Raw genomic sequence first — 13,272 nt, forward strand, 5'->3', positions numbered from 1 at the left:
TCTTTCTCGTTAGTCATCGATTTTAATGATTGAAAAGAGACAAATCGCGACCGGTCTGCTCGGGCAAAATCGACTCCGTCTCGAGGGGACTCTTCGGCACCATTTTAGAATGTGTTACCGTGGGAAGTTTTGGACGTTTCAGGGCTCAAATTAAAGGTCAGGCTTTATACTCTGCGAGCACTTAGGTTCAAATGATTTTTATTCCCATGGGAAGTTTTTACTGTACCGAACGTTTCAGAAGAGAGTCCTAGGATCGATGACAGTTGGCAAGGAGACTCCACCACACAGCAGACTCCGCCCTTCCTGAGACGAGATGCTCGTTTAATTAATTTTAATTGAGTCAGATCCTCATTTAGCATTCACTTTTATTCGTCTCGATTGGAAAGTGAGACGATACCCGGGCTGATCCTCCTGCGGCGGACGCAGCTCGCTTCCGGCACCGTTTCTGCTCATTGGCAATTAGTGCACTGATTAACATGTAATCGTTAATGGTTTGGATTGGTAATGAACTCGCAATTATCGCGGATCAAGGCGTTGTCCTTTTGCGGCTGTGTTTCTATTCCTAGAAACGGTCTTACCTAGTTATACACTGTGTGAATTTTGCAACAGGGCGCGCGAGATGAACGAAACGTATATTTTTTTCGAACGTAAATCGCTGTTGATGCTAGCACATTGTTCATATAATTTGTGTTCTTTCGGAATTGAATTGAGCCGGAGATCACAAACAAAAGACACTGCCATTCCATTGTATTCGAGCATCTAAAATATCTCACTTGTTTTTTATAATAGAAAAAAATGTCAGAGGAAAAGGTTGAAGGGTAAATATTAGGTTTAATACTAGGTTTACGGAGCACTAAAACTGACTATTTTGCAATCATTTATAAAAATAACAAGAACAAGCTACACACATTTTTAACAATATTTAAAAAATAATACAGAATGCTTCATCTAACTACCGCCGGTTTTTTATAATAGAAAAAAATGTCAGAGGAAAACATTAGTTGGTTCAGGAGGGCAAATACTACGATGAATTTTTCGTGCTCAAGGTCACGCGAAGGTCATAATATTACAGGTCGTTGGATTCGTCTTGACCTCGGCTATCATATAGCGATAATAAAAATATATCGTTCCATTTAAAAAAACTTCGATGACCTTGAAATCTCGAAAAATATAACCTTGAATCAATTTTTTTGCATAATATTTGCCCCTCTGAACCAACTAATGCTTTCCTCTGCAATTTTTTTCTATCATAAGAAAGAAGCGAGATATGTTAGATGCTCGAGTTAGGTGAAACACCCTGTATAGACTGCGGATTTTATGCGATTATGATAAAAATGAGTAGATCAAAGGCATTGAAGAATCTAAAGACACTGTTATGTTGTTAGTAGACTGCAGATCTTTATGCAAAATAAAAATTTTTCACCTGAATTCCAACGAAATGAAGTGAAATAGATAGTGAAACATGTATTATCTTCCTTATTATGTTCAACAGATTGAAAATAATATAATATTACGTTTAAATTTTTCTAATATTTTTGATACTTAACACTAGTACTACCGAGCCCCAAACGTGACTCAGACTTATCCCTTTATAATAACAGTAAGATTGAATTTGCTCAGGTTTCATGCGATTTTTATGGTAACATGTACTCCAAAGAAGAGATATATTAAAAAATTTCTCGTAAAAACGTTTTCATAGTTTCAGTAATCGTGAAAGACGGAATCATCCACCAGTCATTTTGTCTGGTTCGGTAGTTCTAGTATTAAAATTACGCCTACTAATTTTTCTCATAAACGCATAAAATTCGCAGTCTACTACCAACTTGTTCAAATTACTACAAAAAGAACTAAATGTGTATGCAGTTTCTGTACCCTGCAAATTAACACAGATTTTTTTTTTTGCATAAATATCCGCAGTCTACTAACCTACAAAAAAGCAATCTTTTTCCTCCCAAAATGCCTTATATGCAACCTGCAGGCTTTGATATAATTTACAATGCCCAGGACCAAAAAATCCAAGGGTTACCTTTCAAATCAACAACCGTACACAAAGCGGCAATAAATAAACCTCGCCTATAGTTCGAATAAACGCAGTTTCCCCCGATGCAGGATTAATTCGTCCCGCGTCCTCTACGGGACCGATAAACCCGAGCGTTCTGCTAGCTTCGAGACTGCGGGAAAATGCGACGGATGCAGTAAATTATGCAATGCATTTACGGCAGAGCCCGAAAGTATCGCGTGAAAGAGAAACATACACGCCCATCATCATCGTCGTCGTCGTCGTCGTCGTCGTCGCGTCCTTTCGTTTTCTTCGGTCGTCCGTCTCGTTGTGGATTTTAGGGTGTGCCCACACAGAGCCGGGCAATAACGAACGCTTGATATGCATGCCCCGTCCGGCGAAGGTATTCTTACGTGCGCCGCGTGGTCTGCATAATGCAGGGTGTAATATAATGCACCGATGCCGGTCAGAGCCCAGCCGGAGCCCAGGCCGAGGTGGAGGCATCGCATGACGTCTCCAGGAAAGCGTGTTTTCGATAGCGGAGTCGCTGGCCTTGGAACAAAATTCCTCTTTGTCCACCTCGAATCCGGCACGCGATTTTTCATTGGCCTACGGACACGTTCGCGCACGCGATCCCCCCCCCCCCCGTCAAATCTCATAGCCACGGACTAGGGACTATATATACACCTCGGGGCGTCGAATTTAAATAGAAACGATCATGGTCCCTTCGAGCGGTCAGCTTTATTTGTTCGATCCCACCAGCCACCGCTTCACACCAATCAAGACGTCCGCTGTCAGACTACATTTTTTACACCCTTGTCCCGGGCAGAGAGCGCATTTTACATTCGTTGGGAGCTGCGGTGCTAATGCGTCGGCTCACGATTTCCCCTAAAAATTCTGTGAAATAGACGATAATTTAGTCTAGGCAGCTTAGATTACACTGTGAACGCTGGGGACAGGTCTGTAGATGGCAACGGAGCCGGGGAGCCACGCCCCCTCGGGCCTAGCCACGCCCACGTTACACAGAAACTGCGAAATGAGGACCACGCTTGTTGTATCGACAAAGTTTTATCTTCGTTTGACGATAAGCGCGTCAAGGGACTCTCTCAGCAAGTAGTCTGGACTGCTCTTAGTTTAAAAAAGATACTTGCTGCTCATGCGTAATCTACACATACTGGCGACTATCCAATAGATCCTCGTCAAAGATCAAAATCCAACTGTCTTCACGAAAAGGTAGGAATTTAGAATAGAAGATAAGAGGCATTGCACTGGCCCTGCAAAAATCGAGAGCAATGAAGCCACGCCCACTTATGGGACCACGCCCCCTCGGTCCTGGCAACGCCCACGTTACACAGAAACTGCGAAATGAGGACCACGCTTGTTGTATCAACAGTTTTATCTTCGTTTGACGATAAGTGCGTCAAGGGACTCTCCCAGAAAAGTAGTCTGGACTGCTCTTAGTTTAATAAAGATACTTGCTGCTCATGCGTAATCTACACATACTGGCGACTATCCAATAGATTTTCATCAAAGATCAAAATCCAACTGTATTCACGAAAAAGTAAGAATTTAGAATAGAAGATTAGAGGCATTGCTCTGGCCCTGCAAAAATCGAGAGCAACGGAGCCACGCCCACTGGTGTGACCACGCCCACTTGTGGGACCACGCCCCCATACATGAAGAATTGACGGGGCCCAAATAATCTCCAATCAAAAGTCGTCGTCGTCGTCGATCAGTATCGTTTCTTTCTCCAATGCCTAATGCCCCGGAGGGCAATTGAAATTGCTCCCGGGGCAAAGTTTGAATCCCGTCGGAGCCCGGAGCGTTTCCAGGGTGGTCCATGCTCGTCACACTCCTCAGCTTTCGTTTTCTAACAGCATAGTCCACGGTGATTTTTAAGGCGCGTCCAACAAAAGCGAACTACGGTGTGAATCGGCGACGCAGTCGTGTATTTTGCGCACGCACACAGCCGCGAATCGACAGCCGGCCATCACGATACCTCTGGCACGGTATGCATAATACGACCGGTAACATAATGCGTCTATTGTTAGAAGGGAAGTCTCTCTCTCTCTCTCTCTCTCTCTTTCTCTCTGTCTCTTTCTCTTTCCCCGGCTGTTTACCCGCGGGTAAATAGGCGACGAGTACATAGGCGGCCCGGGTACATAGAAAACGTTTTAATACTCATTTGCATGCATTCAACCGGCGTGCACGGCGCTTATACACGGTGTTTATAGAGTCGACGTCTGGCCGAACGTCTCTCTGAATACCATTTACTTTTTCTCCATCTATTCCTTTCTTCGTGCCGGGACACAGGCAAGCATGATTTATGGTTGTTTGTCCAAGCGGCCGGCAAAAATTTCGAGACACTCGAACGATTTTTCGTACTTAAGCCCTTGCGCTATGATTTATCTTATAGTTGCGGAGATCGTTAGTTTTTTGTTACGCGAAACCACCTGGGAGAATGGGAACATTTGACTATGCAAGTTTCTTTATTTTATTTCTAAGCGATTGTTTGGTAGATTGAATTGTTTATCACGAGTCTGACACGTTATTACTGACAGACTAATCCGGACACGTTTACCACGACATTCGGAATGAATACTTAACGCCACAATGGAAAAGCACATGTCCCGATCGGTCGTTGACTGCTTATCGTTGTTACATGTTATTTTTCTGTTACGATTCTCGCACGTAAACGGATCATGGAAGATTACAAATAATATGTCAGAGATTGAGTAATCTACCGAAAACCCGGATCGGCTTTTATCGAGACGTTTGATAGTGCGGAATATAGTCTGTCGTAGATTAGATAATACTTCGGCGAACAGAATACACAAATATTGTGACCAAAACTTTGGCCCCCATCCTAGTTGATGAGTCATAGTTGTGCCACTTGTTTGTCGAATCGATGGGCAAAATAAAGACCTTACTTTATACTAATATGTGCGATGTTAAGATTGTAGATTGTTCTGCTAAGATTGTCTGCATTAGTAAATGTTATCGTATAAGAGGTCGACCATAAATGAAACGTATTTTTCACGACGTACATTCATTACGTATGCACGTAATAGGCATTATATTTGTGCATGTGTCGTTAAAATAAAATATGCAAAACGTATGCAATATCCAAAATATGCAAAATAAAATCGTCCTAATGACGAAACGTATTTCTGTCCGGGTCTTACAACTTTACCTACTTTCTGTGAAGATATGCGTTTGCATAAACATGTCTAGTGATTAATTGCTAATTCTTCAACGGTATCCCCAGTAATGTAATATAATAGTTTTTCTTCGGATTGTTAACCTATTAAGCACTGTACGCCACTATAGTGGCTTCCGTAGAAAACAGCTGTTTGAACGATACGCCACTATAGTGGCTTCCGTGGAACGCAACAGTCTGAACGGTACGAACCACTATAGTGGCTTTTGTGCCTTCCGCGGCCAAGCGCGCCGTCCCTGGGAGACACAGTTGCGGTCAAGCACGCCGTACCTGGAAAATGGAGTTGCGTACAATTGCGCCGAGAGGTTAAATATGAATTATTTAACTTTATTTCGCAGAGAATCAAGACAAAATATGGCTCGATTTGTAGCAGGAGATATTTTCTAGCTCGCGCTACTCTCGATTTCATCCAGAAAACTCATCCAATGGCATAAAAATGCTCGGATTCCACGGCATGCACATCGTCAATTTTTGGCCTACTTCTAACGCTTATATTACCAAATATCTGCATAATCTCGTCAGCTCGTGACCAGCGCGCGCTAGATTGAACCTTCCTCTTTCGAACGAGCCCTTTCCCAGCGAAAAATATTCTCATATAAGGACGAAAAGTTGAGGCACGTGAAACTATTTTTCGCCTATTTTTGTCGGTAACGTGTTCGCTCTACCTTATCGCGAATCTAGGGAGTCTTGGTTCTTATGACTGACGGGCTTTTTTAAAATTGTTACGGAAGCTACTGGATTAGATTGAACCTTCCCCTTTCGAATGAGCCCTTTGCCAGCGAAAAATATTCTCATAGAAGGACGGAAAGTTGAGGCGCGTGAAACCATTTTTCGCCTATTTTTGTCGGTAACGTGGTCGCTCTACCTTATCGCGAATCTACGGAGTCTTGGCTCTTATGACTGGCTGGCTTTTTTAAAATTGTTAGGGAAGCTACTGGACGCTAGATTGAACCTTCCTCTTCCAAATGAGCCCTTTCACAGCGAAAAATATTCTGATACAAGGATGGAAAGTTGACGCCCGTGAAACCATTTTTCGCCTATTTTTGTCGGTAACGTGGTCGCTCTACCTTATCACGAACCTACGGAGTCTTGATAAAGTGTCAAGGGTTACAAAAATAATTAAATCTTTCTGAAAAGCGACTCGAAGTGACTCGTCATCCCCAGTTAGAAAGTTACTTGCTCTCTCTACCATACCAAGAAGAAAGCACGCTGAACGAACAAAGTCCGACTCGAAAAGTTTTTCCAAAGAGGAAATCGACGAACGACGGGGCCGACAACGAGACTAGCTCGCGAAGCGGATTGCATAAGGGAACAAAGGAGGTTCTAGAAAGTGACAAAAGGCCTCTCGGCAAGAAGATTCTCACGGCTCCGATCAGAGAGAGATTGCTGCGAGTCGTACGATGCTGACAGACCGGCTGGTGCACCATGCTACACGTGTTTCAGCTGTATAATTAAGGAAACTAACGTGACACGATCGGAGATAGCACTCGTCCATTACGGGCGCGGACTCGTTGTCCGCAGAAGAAACCCGCGGCCAGCATTGAAACAAACTTCTTCGTTCCGTGGTCGCGTCACTCCCTTTGACAGTCATAATATCTATTTCCTCGTCCTTGCACCCGTCCGCGAAGCCCTAAAGACCCGTCACACAGGTGTACTGCGCGCGCGCACGCACACACGTACACGCAGGTAAACCAGGGGAAACGATCGTGTCATTCGTCTTGCCGGTCGCGAACGATCGATGAATACGATATATCTGGTAAAGCGATATCGTAACGCGGAGACTCAGTTGCTCGAACAATCGCGCATAAAACAGCAATAACGACGTCGATAGACATCCGAGACTCTCGCTGACAATCGAGCATCGATATCCGCCGCGGCGGACAAACGATGGAATTTTCATTTATCGATCGGCGAATCGATATCGGCGTCGGATTATTCGTGTTTCGCCGATCAGCCGCCACAGCGGCAAGTTTCCCCGCAATCCTCGTCAAAAGTAATATATTTTTACAGTCACAGCTGGTACAGTCTTAATTAGACAAATTTTTTTATTCTGGACCGTATTTTTATTTTTTTTTTTTTTGGAGTTGGAACAATTAATTTACTGCAGAAGGAATCTTAAAGAAATTGGTAGAGAGTTTAAAGAGTTTCGTAGTCAATTCTCTGGAATACTGTTTTAATGTTGGAATGTCAAATGTTTAACACTAAACCTGCCAGCGCCGGTCAAAATGACCGGTTCCAGATTTTTTATTTTACGATTACTGAAATTATAAAGATAACTTCGTGGAAATTATTAAATGAATATTAATATGTCGCCCAGGCCTGGATGATAAACATATCACGGCTCGGGTATATCTCCTGTACGATACAAGACTCTGACAAGACCCGTGTTGTTGACATATATCGAGAACTGACTGTATTTAGTAGAGCAAGTACTTCAATACGAACCGCAGAAAATCCAAATAAATTCAATCTTGTCATTTTTATAAGACAACATATATTGCTTTTAAAGCTCGGTAGGTTTAGTGTTAAAGTAGTAACGGATAAAAATAATTAAAACAAAGAAAAGATTGTCGACTTTCGGCCATGATTTCGGCGAAACTTGCTCCGGCTCTCTCTTTCTTTCTGGTTAATAATGATGTTTTCAGCGACCGCGCGACCGTGTAATTTAATTGAACCGTACTTTCCTCTTCTCTTCCTCGGCATTAACTTCGTTAATAGTTGCCCGGTTCTTGTACCGTCACACTCATAATCGCTCCGTTGACAACCGCGCAGGAACTCGCTTACCGGTGCGCCTTATAAAACCGGATTACCCTTTTTCTGTTTATCGCCCGGTCCCATAATTATGTAATTACTGTTTTTTCTTTCTCTGTCAGCGGTTCAATGGCTCCTCTCCGACGGCACCGGCCGTCACGGCCGCGCTCCCGTACCGTTACAGATGCTTCCGGTCCACCTCTATACAATTAGGGAATTAAGTCAATCACGGCGCCACTTAGCAAAACACATACGACAACCGGGCAGCCGATTTCAACGCCGCTTGAAATCAATTACAAAAACCTCGCGCTTCGTCCTGACAGACTCCCTTTCGACTTGACATCTCACGCCCGGAAAAAAACCACTCACGATTCTTTACACTTACCTGCGCCCCGATGCACCTGACAATCTCCTTTCTTCGCACCGGGAACCTTCTTCAGAGTCATACTAAATTTATGTGCGTTTACCATGAAAATTGACGGATGAAGACCGGACGGTAGAAGTGAGGACATTAGATTTATGAGATAAACAAATTGTTAGGTTACTATAAAATTTTGCAGACACCTATGGGTGTAGTTCGAGACAGCACAGTAGAATTTTGATAGAATTGAAACAGTAGATTCACCGAGCTCTAAAAGTGACTATTCTGTAATTTTTGTATTTTTGTACTTTAAAAAAATAACAAGAATGTGTCTATCTAAATTTTTGCCTACTTTCCTTAAAAATATGCGTTTGTATAGACATCCGCAGTCTAATGATGATTTCCTAATTCTTCAACGGTATCCCCAGTAATGTAATATAATAGTTTTTCTTCGGATTGTTAACCTCTTAAGCACTGTACGCCACTATAGTGGCGTCAGTAGAAAACAGCAGTTTGAACGATACGCCACTATAGTGGTTTCCGTGGAACGCATCAGTTTGATAATAATAATTATATGGCGAATGTGGTAAACAAAACATAACAGTTCATGTTAGATAATATTAACAATATATATAATATTTTACAAAAATAAGGATTTGAAGCAATGTTTACAGTTTAGCACGTTTCATTATTAAAGAAGAAATATCTAAAAGAAGAGACAAGATTGTTGTATCCCTTATAAAATATCTGCATAATCCAGAGTCTCTGCAAAAAGATTCAGAAGATACATTTTTTTATTTAACATCCAAGGCAGATACGTATAAAATGGCAAAACAAATTCTAAGCAGACTTTTTGGAAAATATAACAATGATTCTTATGAAAATAGTGAAAAACTTTCAGATTCTCAGAATGAGGAACTATCACTGGAAAAAACAGTTAAAATTAGAAATTGCAGATAGCCTTCAAGAATTTAGTGTCAAGAGTTTAGCGGCAGAGGAAAATAAATTCCGGACTCTAACAAAGGAATTCCAAATTTTTTAGTCCACTGAAAAAAGGACACCCAAACTTCAGCAACTTTTGGACGTTCTGTATACGATAAAGCCAACATCCACACAAAATGAAAGAAATTTTTCTACGGCTACAGATTTTGTTACAAAAAAAAAGAAATAGATTGTTTGATTCTACATTAGACGCATTATGCTTCTAAAGAAGTCATTTCAAAAGAAAAGCGTAATGTTTCACTTGATAAAAGTTTGGTAAAAGTTTCCCAATATTTTTTTATTCTATTAAAAATGATCGAGAATTATCGAGAATTATCGAGAAATGTAGTCTTGTTTCTCATTTCTCGCGAAATGAAGAATGTCGAGAAATCAGGAACACTAATCATTAGACTGCGGAAGTTTATGCACGATAAATATGCAAAATGCATATGACATTTATGCACGAAAAACATTCAAACATGCACGAAAAATATGCAAATATGCAAATATGAACGAAAAATAGGCAAATATGCTCGAAACATATGCAAATTTTTCCGATATTAATTATATATTACATTAAGTGTTAGGTACAATATTGAGTATTAACAGACATTTCACAGTTACACTGGAGTATCGTAATTCGAATTACAATAAATTACAATCATTTTTTCTAAATTTGATTCGTTTGTCGGTCAAAATTAATTTATATGCCGAAAATGACCGCTCCACACCACACGACGTTATCGGTGCATATTTAACGTTACTTATACCGTGTTGTGGCGTACATATTGGATCTTGTACAAATTCTCCGCATAAAATTCGTACAATGCTGCCCGTGTTGCTTGACCACTATTTTTTGTGTGTATGGAAGTGTTAATACGTTGAATTAATTGCGATTTTCTATCGCACTTTATACTTTTATTGCACATTTCATGGTAAATATTATTTTCATTACTTTCGTCAATAATGAAATTGGGATCGCCTTCGATCCAGCTTTTCATCAGTAAAACCCTACTTTTCCGAACTATCGGCATTTTAATAATGATCGCACGCACTCGCACAAGATTCGCCTTACAACTTCGAGTATCAAACTGAACTGTTCGAATTCTAAATACCAACAGTTACATGTGTTCTTAGAACTGATTCAGTAAGCAATATAAGGTCGGATCATCATAACTTGTTGAGGCTTCTTCAGTATTATATCGGCGTATCACTATTATCGACGCTATTCGGTTATAATACGAGTGCTTATTAATAGATAAATTTAACAAGATAAAGGTTTCATATGAGCATGAGATACGCATATACACGGAAAATAATATGTTTTAGATATTTCTCTTTGAAAAACGTATGCAACAATATATTGCATATGTTTTTCAAGAGAAATATGCAAAACATATGCATTACGCAAAAAGTGCAAAATAAAAAACATATTTTTAGAATCCTCTAATCGCAAAACATATTTCTGTTCAAGTCCCATTTGCTTTATCAATTTTCTATATAAATATGCATTTGCATAAACATCCGCAGTCTACTAATCATATTGTGTTTACACGTTTGCTCGTCACCGTGTATCGAGAATTCTCTGTACGTCTCGACCTTGTGACCTCGAATCGATGACGGAAAGTTGTATGTAAAGCGAACGTTGCTATTAATTTGCAGCTTCGTCCAGGAATTCGCCTCGCCGCCCGCCGACGGGATCACGCTGCTGTTGGAGACCCTCCGGGGTGTGCAGCTTGCTCAAAGTTCTCCACCCTCTTCCGGTCACACGGGTCCGCGTGTCGGCACCAGAAGAGCAGCTCTGGACGAGCTGGGATGCGTCGAGTGTCTGGCTGCGTGCGCCGAGAGATGCACCGATGCGCCGAGACTGCTGGTGCAGGCGCAGCCCGGTCTTCTCGCGCTGGCAGTCTGTCTGACCAGTAGCTTGAACCGGTCCCGGGTTCTAGCTCTGCAGGTAACAATCGTCACTTCCGTTCTCCGAGCGCCGCGGTACTGTTAATCAAAAAAGAAACTCGTCGTCCTCCGCGAACGAATCTCGCCTATGCTCTCGGATTATCTTCCTTAGGAGAGAGAAAGAGAGAGAGAGAGAGAAACGATTTTCTCCCGCGTGTTATCGCACTTTTACCCGTCGCGCATCAGCTTCAGTAGATCCGCAAAGATAGACGATCGTGTCCCATCGCCGCGGACTCGATCCAACACGCATTTTATTTTAACGCCGCTAAACCGATTATATCTGTAGCACCAGTACGTACACCTTGGCCGGTCGTCTTATCGAGGCGCCATCGCTTCCTCGTCATTCATAATAACGTTAATGCCGCGTGCACGCATGACATAACACTCCGGAGACCGATTAACAATTAGCTCTCGCTGCGACGGGATCCCTGGAGACGAGATTGTCGGATTTAGATGAATTAGATGAATTATTTTTCTCGTTTGTAATTATTAGACTGGCGGACCTTTATGCAAATTTTCAGTTTCGCCGATCATTTTAGAGAAACCAGGATGAGGGCGGATATCTTCTTCAAGGAAACGCAAGTTCGAGCAGAATTGTTTAAATACGGAAAACACTTCGTTATCCCTGATTCTGAGATACAAATGAGTTTGTCGATCGAATCACAGACAAGCCTGTACTATCGAGAAACATGCTCGGTTCAGAAACTTCCATTCAAGGTTTATCTATTCTTCGGACCGCCGTTTGATTCAGAAATTTCCATTCGTGGTTTGTTTGTTCTACGGATTCCCGCTTTATTTTTGTATCTGTGACAAATTCTTCGTATCTGCGAACCGCAAACGGAGCGGTTAATTAAAGAGTTCCTGAAACGATCCGATCGAAGCTGAAGCGGATACAAACGATTTACCGCTTGTATCGATTGAATCGCGAGTCTCGCGTTATGCTGCGTTTCTACCGAACGAACGAATGCTCGTTCAGCCCCCAAATTCGTGCTCATTTGACCCTTTATATATTTTTTTTTTTTCGTTTTATACATACGAAAATGGCGCAATTTACTCGTACAATACTGAAGTGTTTAGTAATTTATTAAGTACAAACAAATTTAATAGAAAATATTTTGAATAATGATACAGCAATCTTTAGCAGCGCCTCACAGTCGCCATTCGAGGGCTAAGGGTTAAATGACGAACGCGAGCGAATGTATTAACCCTTTGGACTCGAGTGGTGACTCTGAAGAACCACTAAAAATTGTTGTGGCATTATCTCAAAGAAATTACAAAAAATATTACAAAATATTTGTTACATTACAAAATTTGCAACATTATATGTGGAAATCGGATCAGTTTCGTATGAATAAAATGAAAATATTCTAAGACGGAAGAAAAATTTAGTTTTAGAATTAAAAGAACGCCGAGTGCAAAGGGTTAGCACTAGGTTTACGGGAGCCGTCAAAACGACGGGTTCTAATATTTCTAATTTACAATTATTAATATTCTAAAGATACATGCATGAGGAATTATTCAACAAATTGATTTCTTTGGGTATATGTTATTTTAAAAAATGGCTAGAAATTTCGGAAGCACATGTTCTTGTTATTTTTATAAAGTAATGTAAAACAGTCACTTCTAGTGCTCCGTAAACCCAGTGTTAATATAATATAATTATAATAATCGCCAAAATTATGTATTCGGACGAACATTCGGCGAATGTAACGTTTTTTAATATTTATAAAACCGAGTAAAGAATTCTTCGGTGAACACTTCAACCAGAATGGATGAATGCTCCTTTGAATTTCAATTTTTTCGAAGAGGGGTCCGACCGAGCGGTTCGTTTGAATCGGGAGTAATATGACTGTGTTTGATTATGTTCGTGGAAAGGTAAATTCTTATTTCGACCTTCGTCAACGGTGCTCGGGCGGACGTCGCACGATTTCCCGACTCGCATTTTCGAACTGTAAACAGAACGGTTAATTTAAAAAGAGTCGTCGAAACGATTCGGGTGTTACAGTG

At 41.2% G+C, this 13,272-nt stretch overlaps 1 protein-coding gene across 2 annotated transcripts in view; it reads left to right on the top strand.

The window, feature by feature from the left end:
- Mwh (multiple wing hairs) overlaps window positions 1-13,272 on the top strand; it is a 113,445-nt gene that overhangs the window by 93,678 nt on the left and 6,495 nt on the right. For both annotated transcript variants that reach the window (XM_076799627.1, XM_076799636.1), the window contains exon 4: window positions 10,975-11,266. In XM_076799627.1, coding sequence (XP_076655742.1) covers window positions 10,975-11,266 — 292 coding nt within the window. The remainder of the gene's footprint in view (window positions 1-10,974; window positions 11,267-13,272) is intronic.

The sequence above is a fragment of the Halictus rubicundus genome, chromosome 1, assembly GCF_050948215.1.
Source record: "Halictus rubicundus isolate RS-2024b chromosome 1, iyHalRubi1_principal, whole genome shotgun sequence".
NCBI lineage: Eukaryota > Metazoa > Arthropoda > Insecta > Hymenoptera > Halictidae > Halictus > Halictus rubicundus.